At 41.3% G+C, this 21820-nt stretch overlaps 1 protein-coding gene across 1 annotated transcript; it reads right to left on the reverse strand.

Moving 5' to 3' along the window:
- Positions 1 to 1096: 1096 nt before the first annotated feature.
- UGDH (UDP-glucose 6-dehydrogenase) lies at positions 1097 to 15566 on the reverse strand. The gene is made up of 12 exons (XM_064710290.1): positions 15361 to 15566; positions 14607 to 14775; positions 12257 to 12358; positions 10713 to 10913; positions 10431 to 10628; positions 9798 to 9945; positions 8521 to 8615; positions 7085 to 7215; positions 6264 to 6397; positions 5100 to 5191; positions 4902 to 5012; positions 1097 to 2222 (listed from the first exon to the last, which is right to left on the reverse strand). The coding sequence occupies exons 2-12, from the start codon at positions 14766 to 14768 to the stop codon at positions 2112 to 2114; spliced, it is 1485 nt and encodes a 494-aa protein (XP_064566360.1). The 5' UTR covers positions 14769 to 14775; positions 15361 to 15566; the 3' UTR covers positions 1097 to 2111.
- Between the last annotated feature and the right edge of the window lie 6254 nt (positions 15567 to 21820).

Below are 21820 nucleotides of genomic sequence, written 5' to 3' on the forward strand. Positions count from 1 at the left end.
GTCTGCTTCAGACTGATGAAGACAGGTCCCATACAGGGACACTACTATTGCAGGTGTGTGCAAGTTTCAGAAAGGCATCCTGATTTTCTGACACCTCTACTCACCCTCCTGGTTAAGATGGGCCCTGAAGCAGTGCTGTGCTAACCTGAACAGTCAAGGACAAGAGATCCTTGGAGTACAACTTGTCAGCACCCTCTTCCCAACCCCACCAGAGCAGGGAGCAGCCTGGGTGCTACAGGGCCAGAGGAAGCCAAGAGGACACTCAGCTGCAACACCAGGGTGCTGTGCCTCTTGGATCACAGTGCCTACACGGGCTGCACTGCAACCCTGCTGCATCCAGGGCTGTTACGTGAAAGCAGCACTCATCAGTAGGGAGGAAATGGCATGATGAAAGATGACAGTTTGATTTTAAGCCCCCATAATTCCCACTCAACTTTGAGTGGCTTTTGACATGTGAAAAATCTTACAGGACAAAAAGCCTGAGGCATATTTGCCCAAAGTGCCAGATGATTGCTGCAGAGTAAGTCCCTACATGGAAGCCATTAACATGCAGAACCTGGAAGCACCTGGTTCAAGGACACAACTATTTCAGTCAGATAACACTGTCTTGTATTGTTTATCCAAATTGTTATACAATTCCCTCAATCTTCCAAGTAACTGTCCTAAAGCTTCAACTGTACCCACATTTTTGTAATCTACCCATTTCTGGGGAAGCAGTTACAGTAACAGCACTCATTGCCAAGACTCTGATCTTACCTCCCTTTTAACTATTGTGGCACACCAGTCAAATAATTCAGAAGGTAACATTTGACCAGTTGCAGGATAATTCTCTACTATCCCCACATGCATCAACTAAGATGTCTATACCTTCTAATCTGAACCCTGTTCATGGTCATCCTTCTTTATCTTGCCCTCCATTTCAGAACCCCATGCAACAAGCCAAACACTGACAAACACTGTCATCTCAAGGATTTTAATAGCACTGGCCAATTGAGAATAATAAAAACAAGTAGAAACAAAGTAACGGTAAAGGCAAAAACATCAAGAGAACATTGGAAGTATTCATTCCTGCTAGTCAAATGAGGTAGGAAGCTGATTTATGGGGCTGAATTTATTTTTAATGATTTCTTCACAGCAGAGATTAATTTTTTGCAGATTCATTAAAAAGACTGCTTTCAGATGGAGTATGTCATGAAGGAAAAAGATAACTATCAGGTAACATTAAAGCCAGTATCTGTTTTCTACTTGGGCTGATATTAAATTAAGGTAATTCTCCTTAAATTCAATGTTCAAACAAGCAGAATGCTCCTCTGCTGAAGACAGGTTGTGTTGCTGTGACTTAGGGAATACTTGCCCCAGGAATATGATTAAATAAAAAATGAGTGGCTGCACATGGAATGTAGGCAGGACAACCAAAGAATGAAAACTGAAGATCTGCCCAGTGGATCAGTCTGTAACTGCTCTCCACTGGCCCTAATTACACAACTGATGCCTGCAGAACTGTGTGGTCTCCCAAAAGATGCAGTTTAGACTGCACCAGTGTCAACAGATCCCAACCAAGACTGGGACATTATTTTTGAAGTCAGTTCTACCTTAGGGCTGGACCTAAACCCTACCAATTTACTTAGAAATTATCTTTTGACTTCAATGCCAGTTAGAGCACGCATTTAACCAGGCAGAGAATCACCCCAAAAGAAAAAAAATTGGTGAGACCAAAGTTCCAGTCCATAGATCACAGTTTATAGAGACTGATTACAGTCTGTAACTGGACTAAGGTAGAAAGATATTCTATTCCTTTTTTTTTCTTATAATTTGAAACATTTAAAGTGCTGTTTAGGAACATTTCTGGAAGCAGAAATCTGCAGATCGAAGGTAACTTTTCACTTAAAAGATGATTCATTATTAAAAACAGGTTTGTACCTTCTTCAGTAACCAAAAAAAATTGCTATAAAAATATAGATTTGAAAATAGACTGAATTCACATGTACCAGGTACCATTTCTAGTGTAAAACTGGTTTCATTTATGAAAAATATATTTCCTTAAAAAAAGCATAGGCTTACAGTATTATCATTAGGAAGATCAACAAAATTCCTTCAGTATGTATTACACATTATACTCTAGGCTTTTTGACAGGTGGATCCTGCAGGCTGAATTTAGGAATTTCACAAGAAGAAGCAAAAGGAATTCTTTTGGCTGACACCTTCTTCCCAATTGTTTCAATCTGAAAAAGAAATCACATTTAACAAGTCATTTAACAATGTGGCAAGCTAACAATCATGTCAACCTGTGAGGAAGCTACAAAGAACACATTTTATGAGCATTAGAATAAAACAAGCCACAGAGCACGGTGTGCCCAAGGACAGTTTCTGTGACTGGAGTTGCAAAGAGTTTGTTAAAAAACAAAAACAACCAACCAGCCTTTTACAGGTGCCTGCTTTGCCTAGTTAAAGCTGCATCTTGAAAATCTGAACATTGATCTGCCCACCTTCCACAGGACTACAAATACAAGCACCATAAAATGTTTCTGGGTATCCATAAAATGGAGCCTCAGACTCCTTTTCCTAAAAATTTATTGTAAATTATCACAGAAAAAGTTTTTTCCCTCCATAAGGCAGTAGGCTGTTTTGGAAGCAACAAAACTCTGAAAGGCTAAAGGCAGCCAATACAACAAGTGAAAGCCTGCTACACAGCCAACACACTCAAGCCAGGTATGGCAAAATTCAAAGAGCAAGGCAAATTCCTCTAATTTCTAGGTCAGACTAATGTGAATTGCTAAGGACAGAGCTTGTAGAAGACAAAACACCAACTAGGTAAGACAGTTCAGACACTCAGTAAATAAGCAGAACTGTAGCTTTCCTCTTAAGTGATGCAGGTCAAATGCAAAGCTCCAAAAGACAAAATATTTCAACTATTCTATTTTAGCAAAATTTTGATGAATATATTCTAGGCAGACATCTGAGTTAATGCTGAAGAGCATTGTTTAAACAGTCAAGAGAGCTATATGTACCATATTTGCCTTTAACAGCTTCAACTGCCTGGTTAAATGGATTTATACAAGCTGGTTCACAAACAGTGCACATATCTGTACCTTAAACACAGAAAAAATATCCAGAGAGAAATCCTATGGCCATTATAAGAATAAGCAGAGTACTCAGGAGTACAGGGAATGAAAAGTGACTGAAACATGCATCTGATCTGGCCTGCAGATTTTGTTCTTATGGTATCTGGTTGAGATGCTTCCATCAGATTATTCTGAGATTTGGTGATTTCAGTATTAGTCCAATTCCGTCTATGCTGAAAATGTTTCAAGCCCTTCAATCAAGGCTTATTCTGCTTTTCCTGCTTGAGACCTAAGCAGGCTTTTTTCTCAAATCAGAAGTTACCCTGCCTAGAATCACAGAGCTTCCCATTCATATATCCTGAATGGAGCTTTAACTGTGGAAACAGGTTATAATTGAAATGGTAGATGTGTTCAAAGTTATTTAAATGCTAGTTTGAGAAAAAAAAAAACTAAAACTACTCAAATTCATAGTTTTGGATTGTATACAATGAAATTGCTATCAGCATCAGTCTAATGCAACAGCTTTTCACAAGGGAAGTTAGATGATGAGGGCCCTAAAAACTTCCATTTTGGGATTGTTTAAGACAAAATCCTTTTTATTATTTTATGTAGAAAATATAGGTCAATTGCTAAATGCCTTTGCAATGACATTCTGGATGAAAAATCTGGATAATAAACCTGGATGGCTAATTGCATTCTGGATGGGAAACTCACAAATTAGTTAAAAATTCAAGTAGAATTCCATAGAAGAAACACAAAAGTACAGTCTCCAATCTATAAAGTCTAAGCCACAGAAGACTTCAGAAGATAAATTCCTAGGAGAAATATCGCACAGATTAGAATTTGATCTAGAATTTGCTATTAGCTTAGAGAAACACTTAGCTAAAAAGTTAAGCTCCTGGTTCCTCTCTCTGGTACAAACAAACACCTTTGTTTGGATCTTCTGCTGATCTTAATCAAACTCAAAGGACTAAAAGGACTAATCAGTCATCTCCTCCAGCCTCTCATGTAATACTTGAGCCTTTCACTGACTACCTTCAGATACATCTTTGCGTTCACTGCTTTCACCTCCAGTATCAGCCAGCTTTGTTTCACAGACCTCAAGGAGAAGAGTCCAAAACTTCCCTTAATAGTTTGTCCAAGTGAAGATCTCACTGACTGATAAACATTTATTACCTGCATTACCTCTTGTTCATTGTTTAAGTCTCATGTCTCCAGTAAACCTGCTTGTCTTTTGTGAGGAGCAAAAATGGTACTTACATTTACTTCTGCAGGAAGTGTTTTGCTATCCTGTTACTGTCAATTTCAAAAGCTCTTTTTTTCTTGGTGATATTAAAATAAGACTCCAAGTAGGGGCTATGGCACAAATTGTAACACAAATTCAGCCCCTCTGCAAAGACTGCAGATCTGGAAGAAACACTGCAGGGGCTGGTTTTGGAGTCAAACATGCCAGAATAAATTCAGGCATGAGATTTAGCAGTTTTTCACATCCATTATTTCCCTGCTGCAAAGAAGGGCAGATCAGCATTCACGTTAGATTTATGGTTACATTCCATGACTTCAGATGTCTTTTCCAACCTGAATGATTCCAAGGCAGGCTTATACTGTGGATTGTTAACCTCATAGCCTCAACTTTAAAAGCAACTTTAAAAAGTCTGTGAAAATAGTAACATAGTGGAGGAAGACAGTACTAATGAACACTTAAGAACAAACAGGTTTACATTTAAATCCTCACCTCTAGAGGTTTTTTCCCCCTTGCTACTCAGTCACTGAAGAAGGAGAGCAATAGGGAAGAGAGCAGAAGGAAAACAACATAAGAAACATCACCAAGATGATTACCTGGAAGCCAATGACTTGTAGCTCATTATGGAGATCATCTAGAACTCTCCTACCATCAAAGATAAATGCAGGCTTGAGCATTTTCTTATGAATACGTTCATAATCCAACTCCTGTAAAGAGTAATAAAGCAGATACAATAAATAAGCAGCATAACACTCTCTCTTTTTTCTTTAGTTTAAATTGAAGATGGCATTTACCTTAAACATGTCCCATTCAGTGCAAATCACAAGGGCATGAGCTCCATCACAGGCTTCGTAGGGATCTTTACTGATGGTGACCAAGCGAGACACTGTAACAGAAGGAAAGCACTTTTACTCTGCATGTCTTTAGCATCCGTCTGGCAAATGAGTCTCCTTCCTTGCCCTGCACAAAAAAGTGGTTTCAAGTCACTCACCCTATTTTCTACCAAGATACTTAATATTTTGATTTTACTTATTTAAATGAAAGCAGGTCGTACCTGGCATCTGAGCAGAGCACTTACATGTCTGAAGTCAAGAATTCAAATTTGATGTAAACAGTCAAGCAAACCTCTAGAATTTGAAGGTACTATGGAGTGCTCAAATGCCAACTCTCACAAAGGTCATTGTCTGTACAACAGCAGCACATCAGTTTCTATTTTACACTCAGCTCACACTAGAGCAGAGACACATGTGGCTCCCCAGGGGCTGCCTGAGCAGCTGCCTAGAGGAAAGCCTCCCCTTTCCCTCTAATTCAAGGCCATGTCTAATAATGTACACCCTTCATTCTTCATCACAGCTCAATTTGCTCCATAGAAGTTTCAACCATTCTCCCATCCATCAGCTCCATTCCCCCTCTCCCCAGTAAGAAAACAGAAGTCCCAAATACCTCTTACCCTCTGTAATCATAGGTGATTATTTTAAAGGTTTCTTGAGTGTATGGAAACAAAATAACTTGGAAGTGATATGAGGGAAGGGAGAATGCTTTGTAGTACATTGCAGAATCACTTCTTTATTTCTATTTTAGATATGTGAGAAAGAACTAAGATAAAACTTGGGGCACAAAGGAACTGTCAGAACTAGTCTGTCCTGGACATTCTTCTTTCTCCTTTTTTTAATTATTCAGAGATAAAATTCTAGGCATCTATTCAAATGAGTATTTACTAGAAGAAAAATATGCAGTAGTTGAGAATTAGCATTTATCTACAAAAGCTACAGGGAAAGGAAGAAGAATGAGAGTATTCCTCTGAGCTATAACAATCATTTAGTAAATGCAATCAATCCTCTGAGCTATAACAATCATTTCGTAAATGCAACCAACAGCACAATCATGCCATGCTGAAAATTGTATATATTGAGAATAGGGTGGGAAGAGGGGAATAAACTTTATGTGAGAACTCTTACCTTGGTTGTCTTCTGAGACACCCAGATGTGAGAGATCAAAGATGATTTGTTCCTTAGGTACTTTGGGGTCATAGATATGCAGCTTTGCTCCTTCATCCATTAAATACTTGCTAATGTAGATACTGGATGACTCTCTAGGGAAGAGAATCAATCAGTTAAAGAACCAGCTGGTGTGTTCCAAGTAATGAAAGTTCTCAACTATCATGATATGCCATGCCAGAGTTTTTGTATCATTTTTACATTCAATATCTTAGTGGCAACCATGCCAGCAGGAAACCTGTAATCTTGATGGACACCAAGGAGAATAATATGAAACAGTTTGTATCTCTTTTGCTGAATTGTCCAAGAAAGATGAGTCTGATGACTCCTAGTGACCAAAATTATAAAGGCCTAGAGTTTATAAGCTTTCCCCACAAACTGCAGTTGAAGAGTTGTATCAAGTTTGATCCTTACAAGAGAATAGAATATGCCACATCAGGAAATCAAGCTGAAACTTTATTTTCACAAAGCCACTTAGAACCAGCTGCAAAAGTGTTTGCATTCTTTTCTGTGGAGAATGGAAGGAGTCTGTCAAAATCTATCTTTGCTTGTGCAAGTTAATAAGGACTAGAATTATCTGCAACATTCTGCATGATTCAGGTCTGTTGTATAGGTCAAGAATCAGTTCTCACCCATTTAAAGAAGACTAATCCTCGTTACAAACCAATGCAGTCACAAGAATAAAAGGATCCCATGTCCAGCCATTAATTCAGTTCAGCTGTGGGCATTAGCTGGGGGCAGGTGACAGCTGTAGGGAGTCCATGCTGGTGAGCTGAGCTTACCTTGTGTCCCCAGTATCCTTTTTGAAAGCAAACCCTAAAATAGCAATCTTCTTGTCAGCGACAGTATTAAACAAGCTGTCAATAATGCGGGAAGCAAATCTTCTTCTCTGATAATCATTCATGTCTATTACCTGAAATTACACAAGCCATGATGGTACAGAGGGGAGCCATTTCAAACTATAAACAGATTCTATTAACAATCAAGTTGAACTACCCACACATAGATTTAACAGAGGCTTAGAAGAGAAGGCTGAACATTTTTACTCAGTATCACAAGCAAGCTAAAGATAAATTTAGTTAATTTATTACATTCTGAGATAAATCCTATTTAATGAGTGAATACTGATGCACATATATACATTTTAACATGCATTATCTAGTTTAAAGGCTTGGAATTTTTTCAGATTGCTTTTTTCAAAAAATTAGCTTTCCATGTCTCTGCCTAGAACACAATGTCAGTGGTAGGGTACTTGCTAGTAGTACCCTAACTTTTTTCATGCCATGTACATCCCATTGACAGACCTACACATTTTTACATGCCATGTGTAACAACTGTGAGAATATTTTTAGCCTTTTTAATCCACACTAACAGATGCCAATACACAAAACCTGTGTAATTCAACCACACTTAAATGCCTCACTTCTGTTATTTTGTTATTACATGCAAGTGCTCCAGTTGTTCCTGGGATGGAGGAGAGTGAAGGGAAAACAGGCTAACCAAAATGAAGACAAAAAAAACCAAAGCTTCTAATAAGGCAGGAAAATCATGTACTTGGTATTCTGGGAGCATCTGCTAGGCAGCCTTGTACCTGACCACCAGAGACAAATGAGGACAATAAACCCAAGGGGTTGTTTGAGCACACCACACATCTCAAAGCTTCTCAGTCAGGACTAGGGAGAAAGGTGAGGTGCTTTCACTGGCTAGTAGGGATTGCTAGTACAGACTGGGTATCATTGCTGCGTTGGAGCCAGGCCTGAGGGCATCCATATATTCCCAACGATTACTAACATTAAACAAGGGAACAACAGCAACCATGTTTATTTTTTAAAATAGCAATATCTACTGTGTTCTTTCAGAACTGTAAAACTAGACCCTGAGGAAAAGATTACGAGTTCTGAATTCAAAGTGGACAGATACCCAACTGAAAAAGAAAGGAGACACATGCTTGTACTTCACATCTTCTACTGCTGCTAGACAGCTTCACAATCCATTTGGTCCAAGTAACTTAATTCACCCCAAAAAAGCTGAAGCACCCAAATGTATCAAATGTCAGTGATAAGCTGAGTGCCCTGAAATGTAAAGGCAATCAGCACTAAGGTATCTGCTCCTTGGAGTTGAAACAAAAGCTGCGTGGACAGGGCTTAAAATTTCAATGCCTGAAAGCTGAGTGCTGAAGAAACACCCCCCTCTGAAAAAATTTGTGAGCAACTCATACCTGCTGCCAGTAGCGAGCCACCTCAGGTAAGTTCAGGGCCTCACAGAGGTACACTAAATTCAAGACATCCTTCTGAAAACAGCTACCTCCAAACCCTGAAAGAGAAAACAGTTATTTTACAGGTGACTACGGTACCCATCCTAGCCAATCTGTGGCCAAACAGTTTTTGGCAATCATTGACATAGTTGGCATTATAGTTTTTCCCAGTATTTCACTGCTAGCAAACAAAAACCCTTAATCTCCTAAAATCCAACTCCTGGACCTTCTTAGTCAGCTACAGAAGGCTTAATTATGCTTCAGGTTCCACTGAAATCAATGGAAGTTTTAACATAGAAGCCTGAACCTGTATGAGAAAAAGCAGCTATGGGCTATTATTAAAAGTAGGTAGACAAGCTCCTAGGCCTGTTCTCCCCCCACCTCAAGATTTAGACTAATATTTCTCAAAAAAAGCGTGTTAAGATCAGGTTCCTTCCTCTTGCACCCCCACATGGATATCTAATCATTGCCAAGAATGAAAGATCACCACAGCTGACCAAGGGTGAACTGAGACAGAGGGATCCTTGAACCTAGAACTTTGCTCAGCAAGCAGAGTCCCAGAAACAACACAATGTGGAAGGAATTATAACAAACTAGTAGCAATTGATGCACCAATCACCACTTCATCACATTTTACTCTCATAAATCTAATCCAGAAATGACTGCCTATGGCATTTAGTGCCATGGCCTAGCTGACAAGGTGGTGATTGGTCAAAGGTTGGACTCAATCCTGGAGGCCTTTTCCAACCTTATGACCCTATGAATTCACCCCACAAATTAGAAGCTGTCATCGCACATTCTGAGCTAGAGGTATTCTCTTCTCCCTCAGGCCACTGGCAGCAACTCCCAAACAAAACTGCAGCAGTTGCAATTGGGAAGATTGGGAGGACGTCTTAGAGAGCACTGTTGGCAGTGATGCTTCAGAAAAATTAAGTCACAGCTTTTCTTTCCAGTGTCACAGGCAGGGTAAACCAGGCACTCTGAACTCTCCAGTTTCAGGTTGCAGGGGTCTGGAGCAACCTCAGTTCTATGTATTTTACCAGAAAAATATATTTATACTAGTATTCTACAGTAATATTTTCATACATTAAGCCCATCTAATGCTGTAGAAAATGTTAGAGAATCAGAGTACTTATTTCAAAACACTGCTATTATATTTTATATACATATACATATCTAATATATTATATTGCACTATTAAATAGAAGCCCAGTGGGGAAAAAAAGATTTTTTTCACATACCAACACTGGCTTTGAGAAATTTATTTCCAATTCTTTGGTCTGTTCCAATAGCTCTTGCTACTTCTTCAACGTCTGCTCCTGTAGCTTCACACAGAGCACTGATTGAGTTAATGCTGCTGATTCTTTGGGCAAGAAAAGCGTTAGCTGCCTGCAAATAAAAAGTATAGTAAAGAACTTAATTTTTCCAGAAACCAAGATGTCCACAGACCAAAGGGAGTTGCTACTGGAAGGATTAGTTTAGTATCTATGCAACTCCATTGACATACAAAAGGGTAACCTAATGAGTTTAAGATATAGATGCCAGTTAATGGGATTTAAGCAAAACAAGATAATGCTCAACTTGCAGAGTTTGAACCATTTTATGAAGGCAATCAGTTTCTGCAGGTCTGGAGGCTTGCTCTTACTAATAACTAACAGCAATAAAAGTGGGAAAAGACTCCACAGAAAGTCAGAATCATCTATTAACTAAGTCAGCTGATCTGAAAAGATCAATATCCTTTCACATATGCATTGGGCCCTCCCAACCTCACCTGCCTCTCCTTGCTGCATCAGTCAGTGTCAACAGAATTCTGTTTCTGAGCCTTGTCTCACACCCCTTGCCTATTGCAGACCACAGCAGGGAGCAACACTAACCAGTTTAGAAAGTTCTGATGACCAGGTGTTGGTTGTGAGGATTTTCTCTTTGGGCACCCAGTGCTCATAGACAGCACACAGAGCACGGACAGCTTTCTGTCCCTCTGGAGAGTCATCCCCACCGATGAGCACTCGGTCCGGGTTCTTCAGGTCCTTGATGGCTGTTCCTTCAGCAAGGAACTCGGGGTTAGACAGCACCTACACCCACAGCAGAACAACAACAAGTAAAAGCCAAAAGCAACAGCCAGGCTTTAAATAACACAGCTCAAAGATTATGCTTACCTGCAAATCCAAGTTCGGCTTAGTATTAGCATCAAATATTCGACGAATGCTCTCTGCAGCACGTACTGGAACTGTGCTTTTCTCAGTGACAATTTTATAGCCATTTGAATTCTGTACAATTCTTCTAGCACATGCTTCAATGTATTTCAGATCAGCTGCTCTGCCTTTTCCCATTCCATAGGTCTTTGTTGGTGTATTAACCTAATTACAAATAGGTGAAAAGGGAAGAAATGCTACAGGTCAGTACCTCTTGTGTTAAGAGGCAAACTGAAATTTTTAAGACTGAAGGACATTCTCCTTCTCAGAGGAAGAAAAATGCTTCTACCTCAGAATTACTCTGGTTACCACATTAAATGCAGAGGTATTAGCTGTCTCAAAATTACACATTTTGTTTCTTACAGAAAGCTCACTGGTCTCTATTTAAATAGGATTTAAACAAGAGCAATTCATAGCAGTTCTGCAGGCTTTAGTGAAACAATCCTTATTCTGGAAACACCAGTAATTTCTGGTGTTACATGATTATGGCCAGGCACTTTTTGTTACCTATCCTACACTAGGAGGGCAAAGACTCATCTAAGAATCTTGTGGCCAGTGAGGCAACTACAGCTTAAACTCACTTGGCAATGAAACCTAAGCATAGGACTGATGAAAATTAATATACTGATGTACACAGAAAAGGCAACATGAGGGAAAACACGTAGTTTAGATGAAGACAGAGGGTCCTTTTCATTACAAATGGAAAGAAGAAATGGCAACAACATGTAAAACACAACAGCTTGTTTTGAACCAAGGACAGGTGGCAATATATGGGCTGTATTAGTGGCTGTCATCCAACCACACAGCATTCATTTGAGACTTACTGCATGAAGGAAAACACTGTCAGAAAGGGAGCTCCAAACTACAGTGCCCTAACAAAGAGAAGACCTCAAGAAAAAACAATTTTAACAAAAAACTTAAGTCTACCAAGGCAAATAGCAATCAGTTCTTTTGGATTCTGCATTAGTAACAACCTCTGATTACAAAAGGTTAATCTTTGACTAAATCCTCTTTCTAGTGGTGTCAATAGCCTTGAAACATTAAAGCCATCCCTGCTCCCACTAATACACTATTTTGAAAAGATTCTAGAAATAGGTGATCTTTGTAAGCAAATAACCAGCATATAATTTTGCATGTCTGTCTAGGAATTTTATCATTATTATTAAGATTCCACAGGTCTCACCAGTACACAGCAAAGCTGCAGTACATTCTGCTCTGACTCCATACACCTAACCAAATTAAACACCAACATTGCCATTCTGACTTAGAACCTGTTCATTTGTTAAAGGTGCTACTGGCTATAACAAAAACAAATAAAAAGCTTACTGAACACTTTTCCAGCACTACACTGAAAGACAAGGAGCAATCTGTGACACAATGATGTGACACTGCTATCTGAATCTACATGACAAAACAAAGGCAACTTCCTAAAAGAAAAGTAATGATTTGATAAGAAAAAAAAAAAAAAGAAAAACAAGATAAACACGACCACCTTCTCCTATACTTACAGAAATAAACACAAGATCAGCTTCTCTAATGGCATCATCAATACTGGTGGAAAAGAAGAGGTTTTTTCCTCGACAGGATTCTACTACTTCCTGTAACCCTGGCTGAAAAAGAAGCAGAAAAAAAACCCAGTTAAGATCAATGCAGTTAGAAGAACAGCAAACTCTATGCCCAAACAGAATATAATTTCAGATACAGAAAGATTTTATTTTTTTCCCTATCAATGCAGCATGTTTTCAGCCTGGCAGACATAAAGCTTCTGAAAACTACTTACACAGTAAAAATTGTAAACTCTTTCTTATTCAAAAGACTCACAATGCTGCCCTGAAACTTTCAGCCACACTGAATTGCTTATTTGCACAGCCAAATTTTAGCTTTCAGTTATTCCTGTGCTCAGTTCTACTAACACGAGATGCAATTTAAGAAATACCTATAGAGTGATGTTAAGTAAATTCAATAAGAGGTCTTAAAATATTCCCTAGACTGCAAACAAAGGAGGTGGTCTCAATTCTCCTGTTCCCATTGTCCATGATCCCCTCAATATCAGATCTAAAACTGCTTCAGCACAAAAAAACACCCCACAAAGTCTTCCACCAAGTAAGCAAACCCAGATCCAGTGAAAGATAGGCAGCAGAGACACACAGGAAATCAAGACCACTCCTTTAGCAACCACCCCTCTTTGGGCCAGATTAAACTTATCCTGGCACCACTCCTACAAGTGTGGGAGAATCACAACAGCCATAAGATGATTAAATTCTTTCCAGAGACACATGCAGTGCTGTAACACTTTCCCCTCTCAACACCTCCACTCAGACAAGAGAGGCAGGAGGTCACATATAAATGAGCAACCCTCCATATGGATTTTTAAGAATGGTCTTTAAGAACTTGAACCAAGATATTTTGTTTGAATAGTCAGTCATGCACTTTCACGTGGCAATCGTATCTCCAACTCATTACACCTATCATGACATTAGATACTTAAGTAAATGCCAGAAAGGCAAAGGTTCACTGAATGGAGAGAAGCAAGCAAGCAGAAATTTTACTGTCTCATTTTATATCAAACACCACCCACTTGTAAGAAAAACAAAGGTCAGAACAGGCAAAATAACATCCTACAATCCATTGGATATTCCAACTATGGTTCTCACAAAGGGGTGTAAATAGAAAGGCAGTCCACTAGACAAATTCTGACACTGAAAAGAAATAATCCAACCCAAAAAAACCCACAGAAACCTCACTGTGCAATGACTCAATTTTACAACTGTCTGAACTAACTCTTGGCAGTTTTTGTACATTCTTTGTAAGCAAAGGACACCATTCCAGGAAACAGATGTTACAAGTTTGGGGTTTTTAAAAAAAAAAACATGCCAAGGCGAGCTCTACTTTGGCTCATTCAGTCTAAGTGTTAAGAGAAAACAAAGTACTTGCTTTCAAAAACTATATTCATGCCTCACCTATTAATCTGAACATAATACAATTTCCTTTGAGTTTATAGGACAAAGAAGGTCTATTCATCTTGACTTAGTCACAGTATAGCTCTGGTTTTTAGAGGGAAGAAAACTTCTTATAGCAAAAGAGCAACTGTTAGTACCAGTCAGATCCCTTGTCTTTGGGAGAGGAGTGAAGATAAATTTTCACTCCTATTAAAGAATTCAAATCTATAAAATCTGTATTTCATGAAAGAATTAAAGAAAAAGAGACCTATTCTTTTATGATGAAAAAGAGTGGAAAAAAACAAATACTAAAAGAAGGAAAATAGAAAAATGCTTGACATATCTTCAAATTAAAGTAATTCTGCAATGAAGGAGTGACAGGGTGGTACACTTATGTGTCCTAGTCTTCTTAGGCCAGATTGAAGATTCATGGTACAACTGAAACAGAAACGTGACTGTCCCGATCTCTCCACATAGATAAAGCCGGGCAGCACAGACTGGATTTTGGCACTATTTAGAATGCAAATAAAGCTTACAGGTCAGTATTAACACATTTATACTGTGCCACAACCCAGCAGATAGTATCTGTAAGAGCAAGACGACTATGTTATGGTCAAATCAGGTCCCAGAAAAAAGTCAGCATGATTAGCACAATTCACTATATACAGAATTACTTTTTCCTTATTAGGCCCTTCATATGATCACTAATACACATCAGCATCAGCTGCATTAAGTTATTTCAGAAACCTGGTTTAATGAACAGTAGGGACAAGCAGCTGCTCCAGAATACTCTTTTTGAAGGACATCACTGACATGCTAAGCTTGACAAGCTTCAGAAATGGGCTACAGGGAAATGCCATGTAGTGGGAGGCAAGCAAAGGCAAGGCTGGCTGGAATAAGAGACAATAGTGACGTTTACCTCGTAGATTGGGAGTGTGTCTGAATTCCAGGCATTGATTCTGGCCTCATTGACATCCACAACAGTAACTTTGATATTAGGGCACATTTGTGCAATAACGCTACAGGTTGGCCCACCAACATAACCAGCACCAATGCAGCAAATCTTCTTAATCTCAAACATGATTGCTCTAGTAAGAGGAGAGGGAAACAGAAAATCCGGAGTTAAAAATTAAAATACTGGCCAACAATTCAAGGAAAACAAAACAGTATCAGTGATTTCAGATTTTATTATGCTGCGGCCCACAGGAGCGTTTTCTTTCTCTTGAAATGCACTGCTACTCCTCTCTCCAAGCCGGGAAGGTGTTGGGGCCGGCCCCCTCCGGCGCGCCAGCACACACAGACCACCAGAGAAGGGTTTCTGTGCCCGCTCTGAGTCAGGACACCGCCATCACCCCCTCGGGCCGAGGCATCGCCGATGCCGCCGCAGCCCCGGCTACGAGCAGCGCCCGCGGCTGCCGAAGCGCTGGGCGGGCCCGGGCCGCGCCCTGCCCCCGGAGCCCCTCGGCCGGCACGGGGAGGCCGCAGCTCCGCCACCTCCCCGGAGCAGCGTGCGGGCCGAGCCGGCCGCGCTGCCCTCGGGCCGGGCCGGCGCCGCGGGCTCCATCCCCGGCAGCGGCGGGAAGGGAGCGGCTCCCCGGCCGCGCTCCGGGGCGGGAAGGGGCCCCGGGGCGGCAGCGGGGGACTCCGGCCGGCACCGCAGCACGGACACTCACCGCAGGCAGGCAGGCGCGGTCCGGCCCCGGCGCCGCGGATGGAGCGGGAGCGCTGCGGCGGGGATGCTCGGAGAGGATGCGCGCCGAGCTCAACGCGACGCTCTGCTGCGAAAGGAGCGGTGGCGGCGGCGGCGGCCGCTGTTTAAAGGGCTGGGGAGGGCCCGAGGCGGCCGCTTCATGGCGAGGACGCCGAGCGGGGCCGCCCCGCCTCCTCCTTCCCCCGGGGGCGGAGAACGGCGCCGGCCCGCCCGCCCCGCGCTCCCCGCCCGCCGCGGGGCTGGCGAATGGCCGCGGGACAGCTCGGGCAGGCCCGGCCCGGCCCTGGCAGGGCGGCTGAGGGGCCGCAGGGCCCCCGGGCACGGCTGGGAGCTGCGGGGCTGGGCCGCTGAACTGCTCCCGTCCTCTGCCTCAGGGTGCTTTCGTAAGAGAACTTTATTGTGGTGGTTGGATAATTTTTGTCCTTCAGCTATGGTTACTGTGAAGTAAAGAAGGCGGTGTTCGTCCTCCTGTACCGTAGCACCGTCTCCACAAAGAGAAGTGAAGGGAAGCATGGGTAGGTTACAATAAAGTTCAGTGTTTAAAGTTTAAACTTTGAAAGTCCACTGGTAAACATTCCCAAAAGAAGGAAATAAAACGAGCTTGCACTCTTGTGACCTGGGCACTGCCCAGGGACCTCTTGCCTAGCAGTGTTAAAGTTCTCAGATACTGCTCTTGCCTTTTATGTAAACATGGTATGGTATTAGTACACTACATGTGACTTTGGGAGCAGAAAGATTGTGAGACATCTGCTGTCTTTTCTTCTCCAGTACATTTAAGTTCACTTATACTGCCTCTCCTAGAGGCTGGGTGGGGGACTTTGCTCCATCTGCATTTTGACTTAGATTAGACTTTAAACAGATTACAGTTGCCAGTCTAGGTGAATAGGCATGTTCTTATCAAAGCAACTAAAGAATTGCCTTGTTCTTATGTGGCATTTTCATCCATAGCTCTTAAAATATATTTTTAAAAAGTTGGATCATTATTTCTGTTTTATGTCTTATCCTGTTACTACTTTGTAGGATCTGGTCTTTTCCTAGAAGAATCTCTACCTATTTGAGTGAGTACAGTCTCAGGTCCTTTAGAAATGGCTATAAAATGTGTGTGTTTCTACTGAAAGAGCCTACTGAGGTTTGCAGTCAGTGCAGGATCCTGGCAGATTCAGTGTGGTTAGTCAATGAACCACCTGGCAAAGGCACAGGGTTCACTGTGTTTATTCTGAAGTAAAAACAAGTCATACCTTTTCCCATTACTTACTGGCACAGATGTCTCAGTTTTAAACACATCTAGGTTATTGTAGGGTTTTTTTCCCCAGGGAAACCTAAGCAAAGCAAATAGAAGCTCAGTGAGTGACTCAGAAGTCAGTCTCACCTATACCATCCTCTTCGAACCCCCCATCTATCTCCTTAGGTCTCAGAACAGCCATGAATGAATACGTTTGTACTGCAAGAATGCTATCTGGTCCTCTGTACCAGCCACGGCCAAAACCACTTCATGTCCTTGGAGTGGTCTGCTGAGGGTGTTGTAAGTGTGCTTCGTGTGTGCCTGGCGCACAAGGAGTGCCTTTCCTGGAAACGCCCAGGGTACAAGGCGGGGTATCTGTGAGAAGGACTTCCCTCTGCCTGCTGCTGTAGGAGTGGGTAGTCAGCAGCTCACCAGAGTCAGCTAACACCTCCCAGTTACTGAGTTTGCTGAGAACAAGGGCAAAAGCTTCGGAGCCTCCCTTGGCTGGGGAGTTGAGGCACACTTACCGCAGGAGAGTGCTGTGTCCTGAGGATTATAAACAAACACGTGGATCTAACACTCCACCTGCATCTGTGCTACTTGCCAAGGAGCTTCAAAAGGGATATCTTTTGTATCTGGCAATCATGGCCCTTTTCTGGGAGGAGAAAGGTCTGGGTTGTTGTCTGTTATTTGAGAGCTGTTTCAAATGTGTGAAGAGCCCTTGGAACAGGCAATGGACGCCAGTCCCTTTTCTCCAAGGAAAGGACCTTCACTGATAGACAGTCACACCCCTGCCTGGGACATTGATCTCACATTCCCTCTTGCAAACAGCACAGCTTAACCCGAAAGGTTGGATTGCATGATCTTGGCGGGCTTTCCCAGCCTAAATGATCTGTGAAAGGATGGCGAGGGCTGCTTTTCTTTCCCTATAGCCTGCACTCTGCTGGTGAGGCCACTGCGGGCAGATTAAAAAATGCAGGGCTCGAAGGCATTGCAAATAAATGATGTGAAGTTTGGGTTCCCCTCTTCTTACAAAAAAAAAATCTGCATTATGGGATGGGATCTTCTTGCTTTTTCCATTGAGGCAGACCCATCATTTACCAAGATGTAGAATTTTTTGCAACAGCATGCAAGGCAAGAAAGGTTATGTAAGGCTGCTGCAAAGCAGATGAGGCTGGTCCACTGCTGTCCATTTTTTAAAATAAAAGTTGTGAATTCTGCTCTGCTGTTTTGAAGGCTCAGTGTAGACTGTGAATACTTTTGCAGTGCAGGATAAGTAAACTAAGTAACGAGAGGATTAGGATTTCAGGAGTATGTTTTTCTTTAGCATAGGCAATTGTTTAGGTCAGGTGAATCCCTCTTGGGGAGCGGGTTTGAAGCCACACCTCTGCCTTTCCAGAAACCACGGCGGGAAGAGCGATCTGAATGCCAAAGGTGGGTGGAGGGGCCACTTTTCACCTCCCATGTACAAGCTGTTCTGTTATGCAAGGGAGAAATCATGGTTTTTGAAGGATTTGGGGGATGAGGGGAAGGAGAGGGAAGACAAAGAGCAAGCAAGTTCATGATTGCATAATCTCCTGGCTGGCATCCTGATATTGGAGGTGGGAGGAAAAGCCAGCAAAGGACCATGGATAATAAAGATTTGAATCCTGTCTGGTTATTGTTTAATGTCAGACTGATTGCCAGCCAGATTTAGCTGATCATTAACTAAAGGCAGCTGAGTTTGTGTAATCTGTTTCTGACACATCTGACACAGATTCAACAACCACCATTATCTGTCAAGCCTTTCTTTAACTTCTGACAAAGCACAACTGGGAGGCAACTGCACCTGTAACGGGGAAATCCAATCCCAGGTGCTCGGCACAGTCCCAGGCCAAGGGACAAAAGTGCCCTGAGACCAGTTGGATCAGTATTTGAATCCATTCCTTGTATTTTACAACATGAAGAGGAAGGAAGGAGATGCAGCTCAAGAGATTATTCAGGACGTGTGGGACTGGCTCCAACAGCTGCATAAAGCTGCCATACGGCGTTTCTGAACACAGATGAGAACCTGAGCTCTGTGCGTGCTCAGAGCCAACATTGTCTTGCTACAGGAGACATTTTCTGCCTGGCACATCCCTACTTCACACCCTCTCCTCATCTCCACCTCTCTGGTTCACCAGAACTATGACATTGCTGAACAACCTGACAGTTTGCCAAAGCATCTTATGATTAATCTAATACAGTATTTTCTTTGCTGGTGACAGCCAGCCTCTCAAACTGCAATTATTGGTAAAATTTGTTGCAAAATGCAGTGAATTTCTGGTCAGGTTGAACATGCCTGTTTGCATATGGCATGGAACATCTGGACAGCAATCTCATCAGGTATAATGTACAATATTGCCATGTAAATAAAACCCCAAAGCCATGCAGAATTAAAACTTTTGAAGCTGGAGGAAGGGCATTCTAAGAACTCTGATGAACATATCCTGTCAAACCCCATTCTTTAAGTAACTGCATGTTTTGTTTCCCATACATGACCTTCCTCTAATTACATTATTTAAAGCTCTCAGTATACAGAGCAATTATTCACACTTCCTTCCAGGCATGATTACATTTGGTGGCCTATCTGTTGTTTTTCTAAGTGCCTCTTTTTTTTTCCATTCTCTTCTGATGTTTTTCTGGAAACCACACACTTCATGCCAGACATCAAAGCTGCTGCTCCAGAAGCAGTGCTGTGGGCAGCAGCGTTGCTTTTCTGAACACAGGGTACCACCAGGAGAGCCATTTCAGGCTAACAGCCATCTCCCCAGAACAGTCAGGAAACATGAAATGCTGAAACTAATGCCATGGAAGAGCAGCTGGATGAGGCACTGCTTCTCATCACTGCCCCACTGGAGAGAAATGGTCCTGTAGCATCCCTTCTTTAAAGGGTTTTACTCAGCTGAGCTGCCCCATTCCCATAACAGTTGTTTGCATAAAATAAGGTGAAGATTTGATCTACCTCACAATATAGTGAAAAGCCAATTTGGTTTAATCTCTTCCCTGAGTGCCAGAGACAAGATGCATTGGTGATTCAAATTGCAAGCTAATATTTGATGAAGGGGAGAATGATTACTTGGATTTTCTATTTTAAACAAGACTGCATGAAATCACTAAGGCAGTTGAAGAAGCGCAATTTTTACTCATCATCACAAGAAAGCAGATTTTGATGCATTACCTGCAGTGTTTGGTGTAGTGCCAGTCCTGTGGAGGCTTCCTTGGGTTGTTTTCTTGCTAATCATTTTCATTTCATCATTTATCATTTCAAGTTCTGCCCTAAACTGAACACCTTTTTTAAGATTTGCTTTTTCTATCGAACCAATGGCTGTGACCTTCAGAATGTTGTACAGTGGTGGGGTTTTTCACTGGTCTGCTAAAGGAAACATATTTTCTCATCTCTAGATCTCTAGATTTTAAGGACAGTTTCTGCAGCAGAAGAAATTAATTTTAAGCCAGTTATAAACCTGAAAACTATATAGTCACAAAAACTATTCCTCTGCTTCATCATTTATAGCATGGAAGATGAAACAACAAAACCTATAAAAGCAAAGGTCTGTTTTCTTAAACCTTGCTACATGTGATCTTTGATTATAAATTACTGCTTTATTTTCAGTAAGTATTTTACAGTAACACTTTCCATAAAGGCAAGAAGAGTGAAACCTTTAAAATGCTGCATATATAGGGTGAATTAATATATATTGCCAAATATTGAAGCATATTTGTTTCAGACACCCCCTCTGGCCAGTGCTCTGATCTGCAGATGTTAAAAAGGTGGTGTGGAAGCCAGATTCTTCTAGCTATTATATTTAACTACTAAATGTCTGCTATGGGAGTTGGCAATTTGGATACAAGTGTTCAGTTACTTTTCCTATATGAAATGAAAAATCTTCAGGTGATGTTGCCTAAAAGTTGGTAAGAGCTGTGTTGTTTTACAAGTGAGGATGTGGTTCAGCATGGAATATTCTGCTTCTTCCCCCACCCCAAGGTGCAGATCTTTGCAGTGAATGGCACTGTAGGCCATTGGCTGGCACTGGAGAAATAAAGAGAAGGAGAAAAGGATGTAAGTAGTCCATTTTTGCGAGGAATTCACTTAATGGGATATTTTGCTGCAATGATTTGGTGTATTTTTCCTAAACATCCTAAATAGGGTAATTTTTTTTCAGACTTTGGGGCAGAGTAATTTCAAATTACTGGTGATCTTGAACAGCTAGGGTTTGTACAGATCTATTCAACAATGTAAATTTAGATTTGTGGCAATTTTCTTTCTGCATCACTTTTCTCAATAGGCATCTGCATATCCTTGTCAAACTTTGTAACAAGTGTACTTAGAAGTTTAGCTTTAGTTTCAGGGGTTATTTATAGCATCATGTTTGAGTAAAAGGGTAAATTCTGATGAGCAGATATTATTGGTATTTGAGTAAGATCTCGTGCTGTTTAGATTGACTCAAATGCTAAAACATTTGTTACTTGTTATTGTTATTATTATATTATTCTGATTTTGTTTCCGATTCTCTGGTATTTATTGCCACTATCTCTGGATAGCTATACATTATTTTAAACCCTAATGCTCCCCTGGTTCTCATTTTCTTCCTCAGATTAGCATAGGAATCTTTAATGAGGGATCTGAGTTGCTGTTGAGGCAGTGCTCAGAATTTTGTGCTCTGCTTCCAGAGAAGAGAGCTGCACTTCATGGGAACAGTGAGGAAGCAGCAGGTCTCTGCTGCTCCTACACACTGCCTTGGAGCTATTGCAGCATCTTCCTTCCTCAAAGTCCAACACTGCCAAGATCTAGAGCTGGAAAACAGATTGCAATCCCAAAGTAGTAGGATTGGATCTAAAACAAAGTAACACCATCAGCATATTTATCATTACTTTTCTTCCTGTATTATTTCTAACTTCCTAGATTGCACAACTACTTAGAAGAGCAAAAGGCAGAGGTATCCATGTTGGTCATCAAAGTATCTTAAGCCTTGGAAACTGCTTTTTATTTGTTCTGACTTGCCTGTGATACATACAGTAGACAAGTGTCCATTAGAAAGGGTAGAATTTACATTTTAAAAGTTACACAGGTGACACACTATTTTTACTGACTCTTATTTTTAGATGATTTCAAATTACCTTAGAAACTGATAGGTTGGTGCAGTCCTATGTCTTATATAAAAACTAAAAGACAAAGACA

Source organism: Zonotrichia leucophrys, chromosome 4 (assembly GCF_028769735.1).
Source record: "Zonotrichia leucophrys gambelii isolate GWCS_2022_RI chromosome 4, RI_Zleu_2.0, whole genome shotgun sequence".
NCBI lineage: Eukaryota > Metazoa > Chordata > Aves > Passeriformes > Passerellidae > Zonotrichia > Zonotrichia leucophrys.

Bases quoted from the DNA above. Each gene is read 5' to 3' on its own strand.
- UGDH (XM_064710290.1), bottom strand. From the start codon at position 14,768: ATGTTTGAGATTAAGAAGATTTGCTGCATTGGTGCTGGTTATGTTGGT. The intron at 8,616-9,797 runs GTATGTGAAAAA...TTTCTCTTTCAG, and splicing joins ATTTCTCAAAGCCAGTGTTG to GGTTTGGAGGTAGCTGTTTT. The intron at 6,398-7,084 runs GTAAGCTCAGCT...TCTCTTCCCTAG, and splicing joins AAGGATACTGGGGACACAAG to AGAGTCATCCAGTATCTACA.